The sequence below is a fragment of the Cavia porcellus genome, unplaced genomic scaffold (assembly GCF_034190915.1).
Source record: "Cavia porcellus strain 051 isolate PalLab524CR breed Dunkin Hartley unplaced genomic scaffold, mCavPor4.1 scaffold_6, whole genome shotgun sequence".
NCBI classification, from domain to species: domain Eukaryota; kingdom Metazoa; phylum Chordata; class Mammalia; order Rodentia; family Caviidae; genus Cavia; species Cavia porcellus.
The window spans coordinates 46,199,924-46,224,470 of NW_026947489.1; the positions used below are offsets into that span (position 1 = coordinate 46,199,924).

The 24,547-nt window shown below is 38.7% G+C and overlaps 1 protein-coding gene and 1 pseudogene across 2 annotated transcripts in view; both read left to right on the forward strand.

Annotated features, from left to right (window-relative positions):
- The window catches only part of LOC134476433 (ubiquitin-conjugating enzyme E2 C-like), a 40,876-nt pseudogene extending 24,517 nt beyond the window's left edge, over window positions 1–16,359 (forward strand).
- Trim24 (tripartite motif containing 24) overlaps window positions 1–24,547 on the forward strand; it is a 102,363-nt gene that overhangs the window by 25,137 nt on the left and 52,679 nt on the right. For both annotated transcript variants that reach the window (XM_063250557.1, XM_063250560.1), the window contains exons 2-4: window positions 16,366–16,484; window positions 21,644–21,791; window positions 22,436–22,568. In XM_063250557.1, the coding sequence (XP_063106627.1) occupies window positions 16,366–16,484; window positions 21,644–21,791; window positions 22,436–22,568 (400 nt within the window). The remainder of the gene's footprint in view (window positions 1–16,365; window positions 16,485–21,643; window positions 21,792–22,435; window positions 22,569–24,547) is intronic.

A 24,547-nucleotide genomic window follows, 5' to 3' on the forward strand; every position in this document is an offset into this window, starting at 1 on the left:
GACTCAGAAGGCAGTGGTAATCTTAAACTAATGCTGATCTTGCCCTGGAGCTTGTTTTGTCTTAGTAGTTGTCTTGGTTACTTTTCTCTCATTGTTGAGACAAAATATCTGACACCCAAAATTAGGGAAGGAAAGATTTATTTATTTCACAGTTTTAGAGATTTCAGTCCATAATCAGCTGGCTCCAAGGCAGGGTGGCGTGGCACTGGTGCAGCACTTCAAGGCAGCAGTCAGAGCAAAAGGGAGGAAAACAAACCTCTTCTCCTCCTTTATATTGTACCCCTCCTTATGCCCCACTTACAGGGTGGTATCTCCTTACCCTCCTTTTGCACAGGATGAGGATATTTACCAAGAACCCTGGCTCCCTGTGAGTTTCTCAGTTAAAACTTCTAAAGTTCTCAAGTTGTCACAAGGTATCAACTGTAACGGTAGTCTTAGTCTTGGTTTTAGTCTTAGTGGTCTTACTCTTAACCTTGGTAGATGGGAGAGGATGGCCCGCCCAGTGGGACAAAAAGAAATCTCAAAAGCATAATACCAAAAGTCATCCTTTTAGGGAAGTATGTAAAACTGGCCATTGTGAATTTGTGGTTCCCCAACACTTAATGAGTGGCGTAGGCAAGCGCTTTCTGAAAAGAACCCCAGGGGCACAAGAAATGATGCCAAAGCAAACAGGATCATATTTAAAAAGCTTCTACATGGCAAAGGAAACAAGCAATAAAGTGGAGAGTCAGCCTATACAATGGAAAAAATTTTTTGCCAGCTATTCCTCAGAGGACTAATACCTAGAATATATAGGAAACTCAAAAAGGTCTCCCCCACATAAAAAGTCCAGTCAAAAAAATGGCTGTCTGAAATGAATAGCCATTTCTCAGAAGTAATGATGACCAACAAATATATGAAAAAATGTTCAATATTGCTTACCATTAGAAAAATGCAAATTTAAAAACCAATGATATATTATCTTAGTCCAGGAAGAATAGCCGTCATCAAGAAATAAATTACAAATGCTTGCAAGGTTGCAATGAGAGGGAAATGAGTACTTTCTACATTGTTGGTTAGAACGTAAACTAGTATACTCAAAAACTAACAATACAGATTCCATTTGCCAGCTATTTCACTTCTAAGTATGTTCTTGAAAGAGTTAAAGTCATCACAGTACAGGGATACTTACATACCCATGTTTATTGGAACACAATTTATAGCAGGTAAATCCTGGAGACACCCTATATGTCCATCAACAGATGAATGGATAAAGGAAATTCATTTATTATACACAGTAGAGTAGTGCCATTAAAAAAGGTAAAATTCAGGTATTTGTAGGCAAATGGCTGCAACTTGATAACATAATATTAAGTGAAATAAATCAACATGCAACTTTTAAATGTTACAGTTTCTCTTACATGAGAAACCCAAAATGTAAGTGAAGAGCACATAAAAATTAACTGGAAGAAGGGAATTCTTTAGTAGGAATTCCCTACTTTGAACAAGCACTTGTAGAAAATGGGAAGGGGAATAGGAGATGAAGGGAGAGAGAAAGGAAAAGGAAAAAACTTAAAACTTTTTTTTTAATGGCTGTAGACCTTTTGCACATGGAGAGGAACTCTAGAGTTGGAGGGGAAGAGTACAAAAAAAGAATTAAGATGTGTTATATACTTGTACAAACTCCCCACAATAACTGTAATCAATGTGTACTGCAAGCATGTACTAATAAAAATACCCACAATGACCTGTAGCCTCATAATTTCAACTTGGCTTTGAATGCAGACACCGTATCTGCTGACTTGAACACAGTTGTCATTCTCCTGTGAGGTGACAAATTGAGTTTAGTGAGCAAGCTGACTGTGTCACATGAGTAAGCAAGTATTATGACACATTGTGTGTCACTGAAATGTGATGCCTGTGGCAACTTGTTCTAAAATCTCTGAAGTAGCTCTTGAAACTCAAACTTTGGCCAGTGATTTACCTTTAGAAAGCCATCTCACTTCTGTGTGTAACAGAAATGTATCAATCTCCTCAAAGTTGTGCAAATAGGTATGAGCTTGCGGCAATGTGGTTGATAATTTCAATCCCATCATGTCAAGCATAATAAGGTTCAGGTGATGTTTTTCAGCTAGACAGCATTTCTCTGGGAGTGACATAGTATGTAGACTCTCATTGACCCCTTTGACTCAAGTGGTGAATGCAGGAAACAACCAGTCATGGCAGTTCTTCACCAAGAAGAAAGGGTTTCTCAGCTTCAGCAATGCAGTTGGCCCCCAAGAATAACAATTTCAATGAAGACACATTTGATGCAGGGGTGGCCTTCACTAATGGTTTCTGTTCTTTGTGTTCATGTTTCCTTTTCAAAAACTCTTAATCTTGTTGTTTATTGCAGGATGCTTGGTCTCCTTGTGGTGAAGCAGTTGTGAAAGTTTTTGGCTTTGTGGGTAGCCAGAACCCCATGTTACACAAGTTGGGTTTGGAGAGTTCATTCCACCTGTTGGAATGAACCTGTAATTTAAGCAGTACTGTTGATTTAGTTGACACTTTTGTTCAACTCTTCTATATTCTTATGACTCTATCAACTGTTCTATTGATTATTGAATGGAAAGTTTAATCTATCCTATAATGTGGATTTGTCTTCTTTTTTTCTTTTTAGAAAAATTTTTTGTGTCAACTTTTTTTGTTATGTTTTGTGAAGTTAACTATGTGCATGTATTTTTAGGACCATGGCTTCTTGAAGAATTGTTCCCTTTATTGTTATTTGGTGTTCTTTGTTAAGAGTCCTTATTCTGAAGTCTGCTTTGTTTGACATTATAAGGTTCTTTAGGTTTCATATTGTGAAACAGATTTATTATGCTGATTACTATTTCAGCCCACAACATTTTGGACTATACTTTTACTATCTGCCTAAGTTCAGTGAGAGAAAATACACACATAGCCAGTTAAATGAAACAGGTAGGGGTCAAGTGTCAGTTGAGGATTCATTGCAAACCAGTCTGCAAGATTCCAGGAAAACTGCCTAAAGGAAATGAAATCTTACCTGTGGACTGCATGTGAAGACCCTAGTGAGCAGCCTAGAACTCAGAGGAGCAGCATGGGTCACTGGGCTAGAGCACTGAAAAACATTTTGTTTCTGAGGGGATAGGAACAGAGATTGGACTGTTCCAGCTAGTTCCTCTTTGTCTTAAGTTGTGTTTGTAGCACATCCTATAGTTATTCTCATCTCATGGTCTGACTTTTTGACTCACTGTGTCCCTGATCCAGTGTCTAGTAACCACTTGCAATCCATATTTCTCCTGTAGAACTGGGCAGAGGTGCCAACAATTCCTGGCATATAAGATCAAATCATAAACCTCTCATTATGCGTAGACTGGTTAGGAACTAAAGCTTCAAAAGGAGATAACAGACATTGGCTGTCAGAGGGTCACAGTTTAAAGACTGGCCTGTGCCTGGCTACCAGTCCTGCAGTTGCAGTGTTTTCTCTGAGTTTCTGTCTCTCACAGCAACCCCACCTCCACAATGCTGCCACCTTGCAAAGGAGACAAACCTAGCAGGGGCATTCTCCAGGACCCTCCAGGCAAGAGACTACAGCAGGAGCTGATGACCTTCATTATGTCTGATAATAAAAGGAATTTTTGCCTTCCCTGAAGTGTAGACATCCTTTTCATATGGAAAAAACCATCCAGGGAGCAGCTGGCACAGTATATGAAGACCTGAGGTATATGCTTTACCTGGAGTTCCCCAGTGGCTACCCTTAAAGTGTGCCCGTGGTGAAGTTCCTCACTCCCTACTACAACCTTAATATGAGAGTAACATCTGCCTGGATATCCTCAGCGTCCATCGCCCTTGTTGTACCATGTCAGGATCATTTGCTATTCATCCAGAGCCTATGAGGAGAATCCAACATAGATAGTCCTTTGAACACACATGCAGTGGGGCTCTGGAAAGAGTGCACAGCTTTTAAAAAGCACCTGTAAGAAACCTACTCAAAGCAAGTGTCTAGCCAAGAACCGAGACCCACGCTGACCAGCCTTTCCTTTAGGGACTTTTTATTCTTTAGTCTGTTTGTTACTTGATTTCTCTGTAGGACACTATGTTGAACTGTGATGGTGTTTTTGTCTTGTTTGCTTTTAAATTAAGTCTCTGATGGGGCCTTAGTAATGTATTTTGGTTGTTTTAGGAAAAACAGATAGCAAATCATACCTCACAAAACTTAAAAGCTCTCTTAACATACTTAAGTTAGAAAAAACAATAAAACATATGCTAATAAGTTCATTTTTAAATTCAGTTACTTTTTGTAAGGATATAATTAGTGATTTAGAATAAATTTCCTAAAACAGTCATGTTTTATGACCTTAAAATAATCTCGGACACTTATGTTTAGATGGGTAGTGCTCATAAAACCTCCAACAGCTTTTTTCCTTTAAAATGAAAATTATAACCCTGGGTTCTGTTGATATCTCCAATTTAATAAACAGATGGACTCCTTGTTTAGCTTGTTTCTGGCACATAGACTATATTCTTTCAATTTTGCAAAAAGAAGCCATTTGTAGCATTTGTTTTGCTGTTTCTTTTCAAAGTTTACTCCCTGTTTTCCTGTATAGTTTGTTTTGTTGTTTGTTTGTTTGATCTCACCATGCTGTCCAGGCTGGCCTTGAAATCACTGCAGTCTTCATGCCTCAGCCTCCCAAGTACTGGGAGTACAGGCATGTGCCACCATGCTGTATTTAAGTATTTTTGACTTTATCTTTTCAGGATGCTAGGGGTTGAACTTAGGGCCTTGCACATGCTAGAAAAGCACTCTACCTTTGAGCTATACCTTCTGTCCTTTAATGAACTTTAATAAAGTATGACATACATGCTTCTGGGACTAATATTTGTCACTTAACATTTTTTGGGGGAATCAGTCCTGTGCTATCTACAGTTTACTCTTACTCATCTTATCTCTGTCTAGTACTGCATTATTTGAATATGCCACAATATCTTATCTCTATTGTTGGTGGATATTTGGACTGTTTCCAGTTCAGCATGTTGCTATAAACATCTGAAACATGTCTCTTTATACTGAAGTACAGTTTCCTCAGTGGTGGATCACATAGTCTGAGCATTGGTAAGGGAGTTTTTCTGTCCAACAAATACTCATTGAGCATTGAGCATTTCCAGATGCTTTGCAATATCAGTGAACTAAATAGATAAAAAATGCTTGGTGGCATTCACATTCTTTTGGAATAGCCAGACATGTGCTTCATTTGGTAGCACATATACTAAAATTTTAATAGCCAGACAAACACAAGTAAATGAAGTAAAAGAGTGATAAATGCCAGGGAGAAAAGAATTAGACCAGCATGAAATGAAGCATACAGAAAGATGGTAGGTATGAAAGCTTCATCTCTGGTGACATTCAATAACAGACTTGAAACTGCATTGTTTTTAAAATAACCACGACCATGAAACATAGTGGTCCATGGTTAAAGTCAAATAATCCACCCTTAGTAGAGGTTTTTTTTTTTCTTACTCAGGTTTTAATCAATATGATTCTTGGCAAGACATATGTTATAGGTGCTGTTTTCTACTGAGTTGTACAAAGAAATCACAAGTGTTCTCAGACCTGGAAGGATAGAAATTACATTTCTCACTAACTTTATGGGTAAGCAAGTACTGTTAGGATAGTATTACTTGTGTTTAATTTAGGTTAAATTTATGACCACACAGAAACAAATTGTTTTTAATTTGTAGACTAATGGTATAAACAGTGCGGTAGTTTTCTAAGACATTTTCTAAGTGCACTGAGTAGTGTAGGACATGGACAGTGCATAGCACCACTAATGTAACCTTAGCCAAATCACCATTCTCTGATTTCAGTCTGTTCATCTATATCATAAGGATAAAGTGGTGTAAACCAAGAAAACACTGAAAAAGTGAGCTCATTTTAGGATTTTGAAAACATTTATTATTTTTCTTTTGAGACAGTTCGTCACTGTGTATTTCAGACTGGCCTTGAACTTATGACAGTCTTCCTGCCTCAGCCTCTCTGAATGCTGTGATTGCAGGAATGGGCCACCTTGCCTGGCCTCATGTACCACTGTTGATGGAAAATAACAACTCCATTTTAAAGGATATAAGAAACCATTTATTCTGGGCCAAATATAAGTGACCAAGAATCAAGAACACATTCAAGTTATCCTGAGCGTGTGACCCAAAGGGAAAGAGGTTATGTGGACTTTCATACGAAAGAACAGTCTATACATTTAGCACTCGGGGAGGCTAAGGCAGGATTGTTTGAAGTTCCAGACCTGCCTGGGGTACAAAATGAGCTCAAGGCTTGCCTGAGACCCTATCTCTAAAAGACGGGAAAAAAAGTCTATATAGACAGGAGGCATTTTGTAGGAAAGTGGAGAAATGTTTTTTTGTATGTTTCAGATGTTAAAGTATTCTTAGTTTTAGAGTTGGTGGAGGCTAGTTTAACAATTTACCAAGCTTTACTAAGCTTAACAATGCTTTGAGAGGTTTCCCTAGTAGGAAACTATTAGATCAGTTACAAAGGTTAAAAGTAAAACGGTTATTTTTCTAAAAGGCCTAAGGTAGCACAAAGATCATTTTGGCTCTAGGCTTGCAACATTCCTTTTATCCATTGTGCTGTACTAAGTTGAGATCAAATAGTCTGCAGTATCTTTACTACCAATACCTTTTCTTCGGAGAACTTTAGCATCCAGAATGGTTTGGTCGCCACAACACAGCTCTGCCTCCTGCTGCCTTTTATAGCCACACTCACCCTCTTTCTTGCTCCATAGCCCATTGCTAATTTTGGGAAAATCACACTATGTTCTCTATCTGTATAATCTTCTCATTTTGAGACTATTTTGTTAGTTAAATCACTCATATGACCTTTTGAAATTGGCCTTTTCTGCTCAGAGTTGGATCCTTAAATTTCATCCAGTTTATTCTGTTACAAATAATTGTTTTTTGGTAGGTAATATTGGATGGTATGGGTGTACTACAGTTTATTTAACCATTAACTTTCTATGGTTTTTGTCTGGACTTCATAATTTTTTCCTCTGAAATTCTCTTGAATGAGATTGCTGAGTTATATTAAAGAAAGGGTTCCAGAAAGGTTAGTATTTTACATTCCTATTGACAATTGTGAGAGATACAATTTCTCTATGTTTGGTATTGTTACTACTTTCATTCTAGCTGTTCTAGTAACTGTACTGATACCTCATCAAAATACTAATTTCCACTTAACTAATGGCTGGTAAGGTAGAATCTTTTCTTGTGCTTATTTGCTACAGATGTATCTTTATTTTGTCTTTTTGAGAATGTTTCACTATGCAGTTCAGCCTGGCCTTGAACTTAGTTGTAGCCCAGGCAGCTTGGCTTTCCACTCAGTTTATAGCCCTGTTTGTAGTGATCCTCCTGCTTCAGCTTCCTAAATGCTGGGATTAGAAGCATGTGCCAGCATGCCCAGTCTACTGTGTTATGTATCTTCATCAAAGAAATAACTTTATATTTTTGCTCCTTTTTGTCTTTTTGAGTAAGGATCTCTCTATGCAGTTCAGGCTGGCCTTGAGCTAACTTTGTAGCCTAGCCTGGTCTCGAACTCACAATGATCCTCCTACCTCAGCCTCCTGAGTGCTGGGATTACAGGCGTGAGCCACTACGCCCAGCTGCTCATGTTTAATTCAGTTACCTTTACTGCTGCATTTTTAGAGTTCTTTATATATTGTAGAAATGAATTGTGTCAAATAAGTTTCCAAATATTTGATCTGTGTGTGTCTTTTCATCTTCAAGAGGGTTTTTGCAGAGTGAAAAGGTTTTAATTTTATTGAAGTCAGGTTCATCAATACTTTTTATAGGTTGTTTTATGTCATATTTAAGAATTCTAGATCAAGTCCTAAGTCATTAAGATTTTTTTTAAGGCTTTACAAATTTTGTGATTTACATTTAAATCTGACCCACTTTGAGTTAAAGTATGGAGTTTAGGTTAAAGGTTTTGTTTTTCTGTGTGTGTGTATGTTTGTTTTGATACTGAGGATCGAACTCACAACCTCAAGTCCATTTTTTGTTTATTTTTACCTATGAATACAAGGTTCCAGGACAGTTGATCAAAAAGATTTCTACTGAATTATTTTCACACTTCTGCCAAAAAGCAGTTCACTTTTTGGGTGTATTTCTGGGTCCACCATTCTAGTTCATTTGTTTATGAATCTTCCTTCTTCCAGAACCACTTGGTCTTGATTACTGTATGAATTAATGTGAGTCTTACATGTACATAGTGATGCTTGTTACTTCAGTTTTCAGAATTAGTTTCACTGTTGTAACACTTTTTCCTTCCTATATGAAATTGTTGAATATACTTGTGTGTATAATACAAAGAGTATTCCTGTGATTTTGACAGTAGTGTATATACCTGTCAGTGAATTTCTGGAGATCTGACAATTTTACTATGTTGTCTTTACTCCCATGTACACAGTACATACACATCTCCAAGAATTTAAATCATATTTGAGTTTTTTAAGGCAGTATTTTTTGCTTACCAGGATAAAGATGACTTTTGCAGTTCTGTCTACCAGTTGATCCAACTTGTATGGATTTGTTTTTGGTTTTCTTGAATGTGTGTACCCCTTTGTCCATAACCAACTTTTCTGGTTAGTGTAGCTACATCGATTCCCACAGGATCTAGGGAGATTGGTTACAGCACCAAAACTCAGAGATGCTTAAGTCTTAACATAAAATAGTGTCTTACATAAAATAGTGTAGAATTTTCATGTAATCTGTGCACATCATATTTTCAGTCATCTCTGTATTTGTTATTACTAATATACTGTAAATAGTTGTTTACTATGTGGTTTAGGGATTAGTAATCAAAAAGTAGTTTCATAAATGTTCAGATCTGTTGAACATGCCTTTCAGTTTGAGGCTTGTCTTCTCACTTTGAAAATAGTAATGTTGGCTACATACAGTTGTGTATAAAGTTGTATAATGTATTAATCTTTCACTTTTAGTTATCTTGGTTTATTAAGAAGCTTATTTGGGGCCAGGGATTTAGTTCAATCTCTGGTACCAAAAAACCCATTTCTCCCAAGAAGCTTATTTGTACTCCCCAAGGTCACAAAAGATATTGCCTGTGTTTCTTTGGTAGTGCGGTGTTAGCTTTCCATCGCTGTAGTGAAATGCCTAAAACAATCAATTTATAAAGACAAAAGACTAATTTGGAGACTTTAGCATGTGGTCACTTGGGCCTATTACGTTGAGCCTGTGTAAGCCAGTGAGTCATGACAGGGGCTTGAGGTAGAGCACATGGGAGAAGGGCACTGGGAGTCTAAACAGTACTGTCCTTTGAGCCTCACCCCCAAGGACCTAAGGACCTCCCCCTCACCCCCAGCTGTCTTCCTCAACTTTTGAAGCTTTTGCCATTTCTCAGTGGTTCTACTTTGGGAATGGGCCATTCAAGGATATTCAGTATCCAAACTACAGCAGATGTTTTATTTATTTATTTATTTATTTTTTGAGACAGGATTTCATTATGTAGTTTAGGCTGGCATTGAACTCACTATGTGACCCACACTGGCCTCGAACTCACAGTGATCCTTCTACCTCAGCATCCTGAGCGCTAGGATTATAGGCATGTAACACTATTCCCACCTATCAAATGTTTTAAAGTTCTTTCTTACTTTTATTTAGAAAAAAAAGCAAAATGGAAAAAAAAGGTAGAAACAGCACTAAATTAAAAAAATAAGAAATCATTAATTGATAAATTACATATTGTTAGCATAGAATTAGATCTCCCTGTCTATATTGTTTGTGTCACAGGGTGTCTCATAAGCCCCTTGAATTTTCTCCAGGTTGGGGAAGCCCTTATTCATTCGCACACTCCCTCATCCCATCTGATGTTCTCTGTATGGAAAAAGGACTCGCCCACACTCTTGCCAAGCTCCCCAAGGTCCTACAGCTGGAGGGAACTTTGCTACTGCTCCTGTTTACCCACTGAAGACCTGTATTTTAAGGGTAAACTCTCCACACTGATGAAAGCCTGCTGAGGTCCTCTGTTTGGATGAGGGGTGACTGAGTCTCCCATCAACCCAGAAAGGTTAATCCACTGCAGTCCAATGTTCTGGGAGGAGCAGGTGCAACCAAAGATAAATAGCAATACTAGGTCCGGGGCGGGGGGCTCCCCAAGGGTTGGCTGGGAGGGCAGGCACCGAAGTGGCCTGCTCTTGGGCTGGAAGTCTGGCTTCCCGAGGGGTGGCTGGGAGGGCCAGTGCAGAAACTTGTTTTACGTTCTTAACCCACCACAGTAATTATTTTTGGGTGCAGACAGTTGTTGTTCTAGTGTCTCAGAAAGTTCATTTATTTCCCTAATAATTTTTAGTGTTGTACCTGTTTAGAAAACATATAGCTAAGTCTGTTTCTGATATGTGTATTTAGTTCTATTTGTTTATTTTTAGAAATATCACATCATTTTAATTACTAGAGTTTTAAGTCTCCTTTTTTTAAATAGGTATGTCTTTCTGACTCAGTAAAATTCCATTAACCTCAGGGCATAAGCCTGGGTCCAGTGGACCCATTCTTTTCTACCATAAATTTGTACTTCAGCATTATAGTAGCTAGCTATGTGTCTCAGTACTGTTCCCTGAAGAATACAGGAAGAAATCTATGTGTTTACCTACTTGGTACAATGAGAGGCAAGGAATGTACACATGTACAAAACTGTCTAAATGGTATTTGGGCCAACTTTTATACACCAACTAACTGGTTTTTCGTATGTTTACTCGAGCATCACAGAGGGTCCAGTAGACCCACAGCACTCCAGAATTTGTTAAAAAATTTTTTTCTTTTTGATTTTTCTGGTATAAGTAGCCCAATTCAGTACAATGACACATGAAAAATCAGATATGAAAGTTTTACAGGTCAAAAGTGAATGATCAGATTACTTGTGCATGGAGGAAGAAGGTTATCAATTGTGGTCAAATAAATCTTTCATAACACAAGGATGATGTGGGTGGATGATAATGATGACTTTGATATTGTCCATGTGAGCCAAACTTACTGTGACAGTGAAATGAAGCAAGAGTTGTCTGGTACAGACATAGGGAATACAGACCTCCTTGATTCAGATGATGAAGAAAGCAGCAATGTGAGTATATGTTGAATTAGTTGAATGTTGTGAAATGGCCATGCAACCAACTTTTTGATTTTTGAGATAGGATCTCTCACTATGCAGTTCAGACTGGCCTTAAACTCACTTTGTAGCCCAGGTTGGTCTTGAACTTAGTGACCCTCCTGCCTCAGCCTCCCAAGTGCTGGGCAAAGAGGCATACACCACCATGCCCAATCATAATTACATTTTTAAAAGTAGGTGTGCACACTCTACAATAACCTGTCCTTGTGTGTTGTAGGGTATACCTGCAATATGCCAGAGATGAAAAGAGGATTGTAGTGCTTTGTGAGATATGAAGGCCCATTGTTAGTTTTTTGGTATGTGAGATGCCCATAGAAGCAGATAATCACCATGTTGTTGAACATGATGAATGATAGGTGGCATGGATCATAAGAGTATCAGTAGACATATGGACATACTGTAATTTTTCAAAGGAAGAAAAATGCATAGACCTATTTGCCAAATACCATTACATTTTAAGGCCCAGGGTTACTGCCCTCTGGTGGAATAGGTTTAGGGAGCCACTGTGATGAAAGGGCAAGACATGATAATTTTTCTTGCTTGTGACCTAGACAATTGGAATTCTCTAGTAAAGCTTTACTATTTTGATGATGATAAAAGTGAGGTTATCTAACTGCATCAAGTGGGTCATAAAAGCAATTAATGAATTGTTGATTTTCAAATGTTAAAAATCCAGGTAAATGATAGTAGCGCCGTAATTGACCAATATAAAAAGGGACAGTTCTAGTTTAAATTGCTGTTTGTAATCTGAGAAGTAAATAGAGGTGCTTCCGAAGTAGTCCACAAAATGGCATTTGAGCCATTAGGATAAATAGCATAAGCAGAATTACTAAATTATATTGATATGTTCATGATTAAACTGCTGAAAAACAAGTAAATAGCAGTAATTTCAGATCTTTGTGCAGAAAGTCTAGAGTCTCTCTACCTGTTGTGTAATTACCTGTTGATAATTTTTACTCCAAATTGCAGCGTTGCCCTTAATTGAATCATGAGATAAATCATGACATGAATTCAAGTCTAGTAATTCTTGGAATAACACATGAATGTTTAAGAAACAATTCTTTGTTTTCAAATAATAGGGACTAGATAATTGAACCTTATCTGGGGTAATACAGAAGCTAAAAGATATGCTTGTTTTGTTTCAGCAAAAACCTCATAAAGTTATTGTCTAGTGGATGCACCCCATAGGATATCATACTTATAATGGATAATATAAGTAGAAGAGAATGTTTGACTGTTAGGCTTGTGCTACAAAAACAGACACACGGTGGTGCTATTGCTTATACTTTGTGGTAGCACTCCCCACTGATAATGCTTCTTTGGTTCTTTAAAATTTATACCAGGCGCAGTTCACACTTGCAGGCAGTGTTTATGCCACTGAGCTAAATCTCTGACCTAAAAAAGTAATCTTTTCTGGGGGTTTAGCTCAGCAGCCTAAGTGCCTGGTTGGCAAATGCAAGGTTGTGAGTTCAACCCCCGGTACCAAAAAAAAACCCCTAATCTTTTAAGTCAACCATTACTAAAGGCCAGTGTCTTGGGACTGCAGTTGGATTGGGCAGCCCTGGTTGTAGTGCTTCCATGGTCAGCCAGCAAACATTTACAGCCCTTAGATCTTGTAATAATCTTTTACCTGAATTTTTGGGTATAACAAAAATAGGCATACTCCAGGGGCTAACAGATGATCCTAAATGTCTCAACTGCAGTTGTGCTGTAATCAGTTTATGTAAGTGACTAAGCTTCTATTGTTTAAGGGGCCATTGCTCGGCCCATTTAAGTGAACTGCTTTCCATTTTAAAGGTAAAATAGTTTAGAGGGAGAAGCAACAATGGCCACCATTAAAAATGTGACTGATAACCAATGCCATGTTTATCATTTTTTAGCAAGAGGCAGGAGATTTAGTGAATCCTTGTTTTTTCCTAGTCCTTTCCCATTTTGAAAACCCATTGTGTTCATTATATATCCTGCTTTGGACCCTGTTTTGTTGGCTTAATTTCCATATTTTTAGCATTCTTTATCCCATACATCGACAGGGAAAGGAACCACATAAGCTAAGAAAAGACTGTTGTTGATCAGGTCCTTCATAAAGTAAAGGAGAGACATTGTAAGACATTGTGTAGACCCCAGTCACACCAAGGAGGTAGGAGTGTGTCTAACTGGCCACATGTCAGCTCTTTGACTTTACAGAGCTATTTACACTTGTGTGTAATAAATCCTCAAAATATTTTCTGTTAATTTTTATAAACTACATGGGCCTTCCTCCAGATGCTTCTTTAGTAAAATAAATGTCCTTCTTGGTAACATTTTTATTAAGGTCTTGCTTCTTTTGACTTGTCTATATGTAACAAAAGAAGACTTATCCAAGAGCAACACAACCAATAGTGCAATCTAATAACCTTGTTCAAGTATCTAAATATCTTGAGTGCAAGAAAAACCTGAATTTCATCACAACAGTCATTATCAATAACGCTTGGGAGAACAGTCATTATCAGTAACACTTGGGTGAATCAATAACACTTGTAATTTTAAGTCAGCTTTACCCAAAATGAGCCCCATTGTGTGCTCTGGAGGTGGGGCCTATAGTCCCATAGGGACATGAGTGGGCTGATCTCCTCCAGGGAGGGTCCCTCTGTGCTGCAGGATGGTCTAATCCTGTGCTTTGGGCTATTTCTCTCTTGAAGGAAATAATGTCCTTCTTTGGAGCCACATCTGTGGCTGTTGAAGTTGCTGAGTGGGTCTGAATTGGATAAAGCTGAGCAAGGTTCTGATTGGCATTGTTTACTTCTCATGGAAGGGAGGTTGTGTGAGGCAATGCCTGGATCACATTTCCTGTCAGAAGTATCCCATCCTCACGGTATTTAGATCAGCAGTGCTCAGCCCAGTGCCTCTCTCAGGCAGCAAGGGCAGAGACTGGGTATAGCACCTGAGGCATCCAGGCCCAAGGCATTACTCTCTTCAGCTGCTGAGCACTGGCCCACTCAGGTTGAGCATGACCTTGCAGTTTTTACAAACATGTCTAATTTTACCACTGTTGAAACATTTAAAATTACCCTTATTGCCCTACGTCCCTTTAGCAAAACCTGCCATAACCTGGGCCATCAAATTAGTTTTACGTAATTCAGTGCCTATGTCTTGGCACGATTGAATATAGGTCCTTATATTATTAGTTCTCTTTCCTGGACTAATGCCTATTTACAGTCTTGTTTGGTATTAGCATAGGCCAGTTGTTGGAGTAACATATCTGTAGCATGGGTGTGAGAAACTTGTCCAAGACAGCCTCTTACAATTTTGCCTCAGGTTGGGTGAAAAACTCATTTGGGCCTTGGGAGAATGTGTAAAAATGATTGGGCAGGATCATCATCCCCAGGGACCATACCCAGGTCTTTTTCATCAAATCAGCTAATTGTTGATAATCTTCAACAGGGTATTAAATCTGTTCTTCAAGATATGCCTGTTGCCCCATTCCAGAAAGTATTTCTTCATCTGTGTACCCCCGGGGATCACAGTTTGTTATATTCTTTTGGTCCTGTTCTACAATAAGGTTTTTTAGTTGCACATCAAAATGAAGAAAATGAGTGAGAGGCATGTCTTTGCTAGATGTTTGATATAAGGAGTCAAGCAGTATGAATCTCGGATATTTTCCAAGGGCCCTGCTGTAAATGGACTCTGGGCGCCATTACTAATAACACTTTGTCTAAGATCCTTCACAGTTGAAGTTCAGAAGGCACATGAACACATAAGAGAACCTTACGTGTTCATGTGCCTTCATGTTGGGTGCCCACCGGAAAGCATGCAAGAGTGGCAAAAACTTCTAGACTGTGGCTTCCTTTAAAACCTGCAGGTAGCTAGGCAGAGCTGCCCAAGGCAGCTTTCTTTCAGGCTTTTTAAGCCAAGGTGGTTTTACTCCAGGTACCTCTGATGGTGGTGGTCACCAAGGAAAAATCCCTGTACTGTCTGTGTGCACTTTTCCTGAGAAGAGCAAGCCAGGACACTACCAGGTTTTGGTTTCCTTCCCTCAGAACACGGAGCAGCTGTGCACTTGGTACTTCTTTTTTTTCTAACCTTGAGAGCTGCCGCTGCCAGCAGCTAGCTTCCTAGTGAGCTTACCACAGATGGAACAAGATTCCACGTGGCGGAGGTCTCAGGAGAAACCCTTCCTGCTGCCATGGGCTCTTTGAAGATTTTCTCCCACACGTTCCCAGTCTTTAGTTTCTAAGGTGCCTGCTCGAGGGGAACCAAAGATTGAATTTAATCACTTGGGTATATGGGCACCAGGCTGCTTTAATAAAATGCAGACCAGCTGTACATATCATCACTCCTTTGCTAACAAATTTGACCCCATCTTTAGCTCTGGTTGATAAAGTTTCTATATGTGGTGGAATCACCAACCCTTTTTTCTTTTTGCTCCCTTGTTGGAAGTCTTTGTATTTGTCCCACAAAGTCTTGCAACATTCAGGCCTCCGCATCCACTCAAGGTGATGTTTTTTACTCATCCAGGCTGGATAAGTCCCTGTACAGGGCACCAGTTATCAGGGGCTGATCAGACCCCCAGTCACCTGGGTGAGGGTACAACAAAGGATAAAAGAGACAATAATTTAGAATGCACTGGGGATCCAGAGGGTCAGAGTTCTTCTCAGCCTAAGACCGACAATCTCTGAACTCTTTGCTCTTTTTTCTATGCACACAGCTTTTGCAGGGGACTTTTCTAGGGAAATCCTGGGAACAGAGGAGTGGAGGGCACTGCTGCGAGCCAGGTCCAGTAAGAAACACTGATTAATGGGAAGCTTGTGTTTCCTATAGATTGATATGTGCTTCTAAAGGATTTCATATGAGAGGGTGGGGAGATAGCTCAGCAGCACAAATGCCTACCTGGCAAGCATGAGGTCGTGAAATTCAATCAGTGGTAAAGAATTTTGTTCGGGAGAGTCCTCAACTGAAATGCTGTCACATCACAGCGACATGGGCCATAGAGACCTCTCCTGAGACCAGTGGCACAGAGAGTTCTGTTTCCACACACCAACTGCTAGCTTGTCAGCCTAGGCGTGTAGGTGTATGACTGACTCAGACTTTTAATGTAGAAAGCCAATGTATGGATTTGTAGCTCACTTAGAGTGGTTTCCATCAGTGCCATGATGCTATGAAAAGACTTAGAGTTGATGACATGTTAGTTCACTACTCAATACAGAATGTCACTTTGTCTTTCCCAGTTGGAGTGATTCGATGCCCAATTTGCAGCCAAGAATGTGCCGAGAGACACATCATAGATAATTTTTTTGTGAAGGACACTACTGAGGTTCCCAGCAGTACAGTGGAAAAGTCTAATCAGGTAAGTGTGTACATCTTGAGCCTTTCCTACTTGCTGATGAGGCAGCCTTAACTGTGCAGAGCTCAGCTAGGAAGTAAGCCAGACTAAGGCCATTCATCTATAAAGTCATATAATAATTTTTTAAAATATCAGTGATTAGTGCAGCTTAAATAAAACAGGATCAGGACAGAAGTTCCTGATTGTAGCCCTGCTGTTCCCTCTCCAGAGAGAAACGTTATTTGACGTAATTATTACATTTGTTTTACTTGGTTGCTATACATTGTCAATTAGATTTTTATTTCTATCTCATTTTTTCATTTTTTGTGTATTGATGATGAATTGTTTAATGATACATATGAAAAGCACCATATCTTCATCAGTAAGTTTTCAACATTTTTGAGTCAGTCTTCTTTTCTACATGGTATTAGTTTGTTTTGTTTTGTTTTGTTTTTTGATAGTGAATCTTGCTGCATAGCTCAATAAACTCACTGTGCAGGCTGGTCTCCTAACTCCTGTCTCAGCCTGCTACATACTAGAATTACCGGCATGCACCACCATATCAGCTACTTTGAAAGCGACATTTGTAGTATTTTCCAGATGTTGGGGCTTCCTTTTTTACCTCATTGTTTTGTTTTGTTTTGTTGCCCTCAGCATCCCTCGTACTGCTGGAATTACAGCCAAGTACCCTGGGTATTGGATTTAGAGATCAAATAAAATCTTTCTTTTCTTTATAGAACATTTTTATTGGCCTCCTAAATTGAGATAGTCAGATCCATAAGCTGAGGTGTGACACTGTAGTAGGGTTTAGCCAAGCATGTGCTATCTGTAGTATATTGGTCTCCTAAGAAGGAATTTTTTTTTTTTTTTTTTTCTATGTAGTTCAGGCTGGCCTTGAGCTCACTTTGTAACCCAGGCTAGTTTCAAACTTGCAATAATCCTCCAGCCTCAGCCTCCGGAGTCCTGGGGGTACAGGTGTGCACCACCATGCCTGGCTTTTGGAAAGTCTTGATTCATTGATGATACTTCTAGCACAGTGATGGTGAAACTGGCACTTGTGCCATGGTGAGTTGTCATCATTGAAAGTTCTAGAAAGTTCAGCATCACTACCTAGGCAGTTTATTTAATTTGTAATAGAAAACCTAAGAGGGAATGAAATCTGGTTAGGGAAAAATGATCATTGGCTGAATTTATCAGAAATCTTTAAAGTATGCAATGTGAATTTCTGTGCTTTTTGTTTCTTGGAACAAAGGTTTCTTGGAATTTAAGGTTGACTTTATAAATTAACATCATCATTACTAATTAAAATTCTTTTTCTTGTTTCACTGGCACTCACAGTTTTCCCTAATGTGGACTTGCATCAAAAGTCAAAGCAGGGCTTACTGCAGAAGATAAACATTCTAATTGTTATATGATACCAATTTTTAAAATTTTTTTATTTTTATTTTTTTGGTACTGAGAATCGAATTCAGTACTTTATGCTTGTCAGGCAGGTGCTTGTGCCACTGAGCTATATCCCTGGCCATGACACCAGATTTGAAGAATGGAAACTGGCCTGGAGTATAGGGCAGTATAAGTTTAGCATGCCTGAGGCCCTAGGTTCATTTCTTGGCATGCCTTCCCACTCCCACCCCCACAAAAAATATTGGTTTGGGCATTGAGTTGTCTTTTCCTCAGTCATATTTAGAATTACGTGATTTTACTATATCGATTTATATTTGGCTCTCTTCTACCCTGGAAATTTTTGTTCTTGATGACACAAACAGTGATATTCTCTAGAATATTGTCACTATGATGTTAGTCTTGATGCAGTTAAAGACCCATTTTAATTATTAAAATTTGTTAACTACATATAAAGGTGTTTTCTGAAAAGATAGATACAATTTTTTATTGTATTTATGATATGTAATAATTACATTGATTTGGGGAATTGATACATGTGTGTATCCCATCATTTTGCTTCCTAGTCCTCCCCTTCCTCCTTTTGCCTACATCCCTTTCCTGTCTCCCCCAAGTCCGTGTCCCTTTTCCATTTCCACAAAGTCTCCTCCCCATTTCCTATTTCATCTCTTGTTTATTTGGCTCTTTATTTATATTTTGAGTTTTTCATAAAAAGGAAGCCACATGATATTTAACCTTCAGTGTCTGATTTATTCTCCTTAGAAGAAAATTCTTAAAAGTATGCGGAGGTACTAATTGTGGGAGGTCTCTGAAGAAGAAGCAAAGCCAAAAGGCTGGCTCTAGTAAATGCTGCAAACTGAGGGAAAGAACTTCGCTGTAGAACTTCACACAAACTTGTGAGGGGAAGGCACCACTTGGCTGGCATCAGGGTCTCAGTGTTCAGCTTGGGACCCAGGCTTCTGACACATTGGTGCTGGTGTGAAGTAGGCTGCAATAAAGCTGATTCTGCAAGTGCTGGAAGAACTGCAAAGCAGAGCTAACTTGCTACAGGGTGGAACTGCTGCTGTGGGTGTGAAGCAGCAGGTACAGTGGTGCTCACAGAACCCTAAGCAGAAAGTGCCACAGAGGCCAGGTGGTCTCTTTGGCATTGCTGTTTCCTCTCAGTAACCACTCACTGTTAGGATCCTGTGAGGGGTAAGGATGGCTTACAGAATGAGTGTATATGGCAAGGAGCTGTTGGAGCTGAGAGGAGATTGTAGAGTGTTCCAACAAAACAGCAAGAAAGACAGCGATTGCTACATGGATGTGCTGGAGACATTCAATAAAATTACAGTGTTTTAAAATTCCTTGTAACAATTTTTTGTGCACTTGTATAGTTAAGCCACTCTTTATATTTCAGAATTTAGGGTCTTTGTTTGCTGGTGTTGGGGACCTGGACCAGGGCCTCACATAATGTTAGGCCGTTTATCACATGGTTTCTCTTATACGAGAAACCCAAAATACAAATAATTTAAAGAACCGAATAAAAGAGAGATGATAGGAAATGGCAAAGTAGACTTCATGAAAATGGAAAAGGGGACAGAGCAGAGGATGGGAAAGTAAGAACTGTTCAGCTCGAACATGTATATTTATCAGTTCTCCATGATAAGTATGGCACTGAGCTACATCTTCAGCCTAGAATTTTAACTTGTGAAATTTATATTTGTACAACTATGTGTAAAACATTCATGTACTCCCAAAGTAAAATCTGTGAAACAGGATATTCACAAAACTTGTATCCCTCTCTTACCTATCTGTCTACCTTACTTCCTCCCCTCCATAAAAAACTATGCTTTTGTAGTTTATTCTTCGTTGTTACTACTATGTACAATCTTAAATCATCCTACTCCATCCCATCTTCCTTAAATAAGCATAGTATTTATGGGCTCATCTTGCTTTGCATTTTCTAATTTTGCTTTATTACCAAGAAACCCCTGCACAGCGTATATGGACATTCTTCATTCATTTTTGTAGCCTGCTATAGAGATAAGCTTTTAGGTGACATTGGGGATAGTTGAGGCTTTAAATAAATGAGGCAGATTAGCAGATCTAACAGAGATCTCTAGAATCAGAAGAAGGAGAGTACGAGATGGATTCAGAGGAACGTTCAAGGAGGTAAGAATTGGAAGGTAGCAAAGAATCCACGTGGTTTGCAGGAAGCAGACAGACACCAAGTAGTATCAAACAGTATTAGAAAGGGTGAAGATAATTAAATCTGAAAAACGATAGGTTTTGGTTGTAGACTTATTATCTGAATAACTGGAATTTGCCAATTCCTGAGAAACTTTTTTTTCTCAGCTTCAAATAAGGTAATAAAAACTAGTTAGATATTGTGATGGCTGTAATTCCAGCACTTAGTAGGGAAAGGCAGGAGGACTGTTTTAAGGTCAGCCTGGGCCTACATAGTGAGCTCAAGGCCAGCCTGAATTACAGAGTAAAATCTTGTCTCAAAAGAAAAAAATAATAACGAAAAACAAAAAACCCAGAGGTTAACAAGAACTGCCTGTAGGCAGTAACTGTAGCACTCCCCTCTTCATAGTTACTGCAGATGGAAGTACAGGTGCTCACTCTCCCTTACCACAGTACCAAGTACATCATCTGAAAGCTCCATTCTTTTCTCCTCTGCCCTTCCATCAGCCCCCACCAGAGCCACTAGAGAACCTTCTAGTTTGTCTTGCTCTCTACACTGCAACAAAAGTGATTTTAAAATGAAATCTGGTCATCTGGTACTTTGTTGTTGTTTTTTTTTTTTTTAATTTTAAAAAAGCAAAACAGAATAAAGGATAGAAATGATGCTACTTCCTTAAAGGCTTTCAGTAGACTTCTACAAACAGGGACCATTATCTGTGACCCTCCTCTGTGTGGTCCCTGCATGCCCTCACACCATCTCCTACTAGTCTTCCCCTTGATCTCTGCACTTCAGTCATAATTGTTTCCTTTTAGTTCTTTTTTGAGTTTTTTAAGTCAGTCTCACTATGTAGTTCAGGCTGGCCTTGAACTATGTAGCATATGGTGGCCTTCAACCCCTGGTGACCCTCCTGCCTCAGCCTCCCAAGTGCTGGGATTACTGCCACATGCCATACCTGATTGCCTTCTTTCAGGTCCTCAGGTCAGTGCTGTCCTTGCTTGCAGCCTTTTGTTTTGCTTAGGAAGCTTTTTATCTTGTACTTTGTTGATTCAACTTTCATTCTTGGTTACTAAGAGGATCTTTTTAGGAAAAGCTTTTCCCATCTCCTCTTGCTTTACCCATCTTCCAATTCCACTACAGTGACAGTAGTTTCTCCATCATAAACGCTCTTATAACTTCTCAGATTTTCCTTCTCAGTAGTAGTTACCTGTTAGTGTGATTATTCTGTGTGATTTGCCACCTATTAATTCTTTATAACTACACAGGAAAATCTGTGCCGTTATCCTCATTTTAAAGATGAGTGCTAGCCTGCTGCAGCTCACTCATGAGTCAGTGAGTGAACTGGGATTTGAACCTTCCATACGGGAGACTGTAGGTATCCTAAGAGGAAGAACTATTTGCTTTTCCTGATTATCGTAGCTAACACCTAGCACAGTGCCTGAAATAATCAGTATATTGAACTGATAATAAGAAATGTACCCAATATTTGTTTCCATTTATATGCATATAATTTAGCACATGTCAGTTTAAACTCATAAACATTATTGACTAGTATATACCAACCTTTTCATTATTCTCAGAAATATACCTGGCATGTTTCTCTTTGAATTGTTAGGTATGCACAAGCTGTGAAGACAATGCCGAAGCCAATGGGTTTTGTGTGGAGTGCGTTGAATGGCTGTGTAAGACGTGTATTCGAGCTCATCAGAGGGTGAAGTTCACAAAAGACCATACTGTCAGGCAGAAAGAGGAAGTGTCTCCAGGTAACAAGTCTGTTCTTTCATTTCCTTTTTTCTTCTCTCACCGTATTTTTCTACTTCATTATATTAACTAATTTTGAACAATAGCAAACATTAAATGTATTCCTTCTTTTCAATACAAAATAGTATTACACTTTGAATGTATTTATACTTTATATTCCCAACTCTTCTGATATCTTAATTTTATGTAGCTTTAGAGAAAATATTTAAAAGTTACTCTTTCTTGCTCTCTTTTATTTTAGTTTTTGTAAAGAGACAAGGAATGGGCCTAAATGTTTTATAACTCTTCCTTCTGACACTCTTACTAGAAATCTGCTTTGAAGTATTTGCTTGTTATATAGATCCCAAAAGCTTTTTGTTATAAAAGATTTACATTTCTAGGTTCTCATTATGTTGCTTTTCATATTAAATTCATAGATTTTTGAAGTTTTTGGTATATATTTATATTTGGTATATAATATATATGAAAAGCTATTACCCTTTCTTATGAAGTGCTGGAAATCTTTACTATTGTAATATCTGTAATACTGAGTGGAGTTAGGTTACAGATGAAACTGGTATGTTTATATTAGTGGATTTGAGTGCAAACAATCATTAGTATTTAATTGGATTAATTTTCTTCTCTTTGCCTCCCCTTGTTTCTGCAGAAGCAGTTGGTGTGACTAGTCAGAGACCAGTGTTTTGTCCTTTTCATAAAAAGGAGCAGTTGAAGCTTTATTGTGAGACGTGTGACAAACTGACGTGTCGGGACTGTCAACTGCTGGAACACAAAGAGCACAGGTACCGGCATCTTCCGTTTGCATACAGATTTACATTGTGGCGGCGTGAGCACTAGAGAACTGCTGCTACCCAGCCAAGTGGCAGCCTGCAGACATGTTTTGTCTGGCCAGTAGTGTGCTGATTTGTACCAGGATTTAGCCTAACTGAACTTCTGGGCTAGATAATGCTGTGTTATGGGATACCACTGTCATGTGTATAAGTCTTTGACTTATTTCAGCTCAGTGCCAGTAGCAACGTCACATTCCTCCCTGGTTACGACAATTAAAATAATGGCTTTAAAATGTTTTTACATGTTGCCAGATGTCCTGTGGAGCAGAATCACTCCAAGCTGGGAAACATTGGCTCACATCCTCTTTTATCAAATATGGAATTGGTTGCTAGTGTTATAAAATAAGATTTTATATATGTAATTTAGTTTGTTTTAAATTCAGATTTCTAGCTTCTTTCCAGAACATGGCTGTTGTATACATTCATGTCAGCATCTGGTTGAAATTAACCTAGTGCCCTTTGGAATGAATATACATTTCCCAGTTGGTAAATGTCTCCATCTGACCTCCATAGGCATTTGAGTAAGCAGCCACTGATTTTAACCTTAAGATTATGATTAATTGATAATATATAAGGGGCTGGGGATTTAGCTCAGCGGCATAAGCGCCTGCCTTGCAAGCAGGCAGTCATGAGTTCGATCCCCGGTACCGATAAAAATACAAAATACAAAAAAAAAAAAAAAAATTGATAATATATAATTACTTATGAAGTCCTATGCACCCAATAATGGCATAATGGCATACTCCAGTGAGGACAAATAGAAAAGCTGGACAAAATTTAGAAATCATCTATATAAGAAATTTTAGAGCTAATACAGTAATAAAGAATTATTGGGTTAGAATGTGAACAGAGGATGGTAGAGCTTTTTCTCCCCTTCTGAAGTATAAGCTTTTCCCTCTTTCTCCCTTTTCATTGTTAGTGACTAATCTCAAGAGTCTCACACATGCTAGTCAAGCAGTTGACCACTAAGCTATAAACTCCCAGCCCCAAGAGTATTTTCATACCCTCACAGGGCTGACCAGTCAGTTTACTTATTTACTTACTTATTTATTTTTGGTGTTTTGAGACAGAGTCTTGCTATGCAGTTCAGTCGGGCCTTCAGCTGGCCTTGTCGCCCAGGCTGGCCTCTTAAGTTGCAGCAATCCTCCTGCCTCTGCCTCCTGAGTGCTAAGATTACAGGCATGCACCACCACACCTGGCTGAAATCAGGGTTTAGATTGAAGATGTCATTATAGTAAAGACTTCTTGGCTTGCGTTAGAAGCCTGAAAGTCTATAATTATACCATAAAGATGAGTTAGCTGGTAAATATTTCCTCATAAAGGCCAAAACTCAGCACCTAAAATTGTGTTATAATGAAATCGTGTTGCTAGTGCTTCAGAATATCTGGTATAATCAAATGTTTTACTCTCTGGAAGAAGAAAACATTCCGGGTCTTAGATTCATTTTATGAAAGAATTTTGCAAAGCAGAATCCAGTATACAGAAATAACCAGGCATGCCAGAAAATAAGACAGTGAGAGCAAACATTAGCAGGTACAACAAACAATGTAAAAAGACTCACAACCACTGTCTTACTGTCAGTGTGATAGAAGGCAAAATGAAGGTCTGAAATTGAAAACTTTACTACATGGAGAGGAAAGTGCTGAAATTACAGTGACTGAAAGTAAGTAGTAAGATGTTGGACAGATCTTGACTATAGTAGAAAATCAGAATTGATGACCTAGAAGAAAATTATTAAGAAAATATGTGGAATGAAATGAAGCACAGTCAACAAAAGGTTGAAAAGTTGAAGGGATAGGCAAGTGAATATAAAGAAGTTCTCACATAGGGGTAACTGAAGTCCAGGAAGAAAATAAAAGAGAGAAGGAGTGAGGCAGTGTTTGACAAGATGTCATGGCAACAACTTTCAGCTGCTGAGGAGAGACACCTAG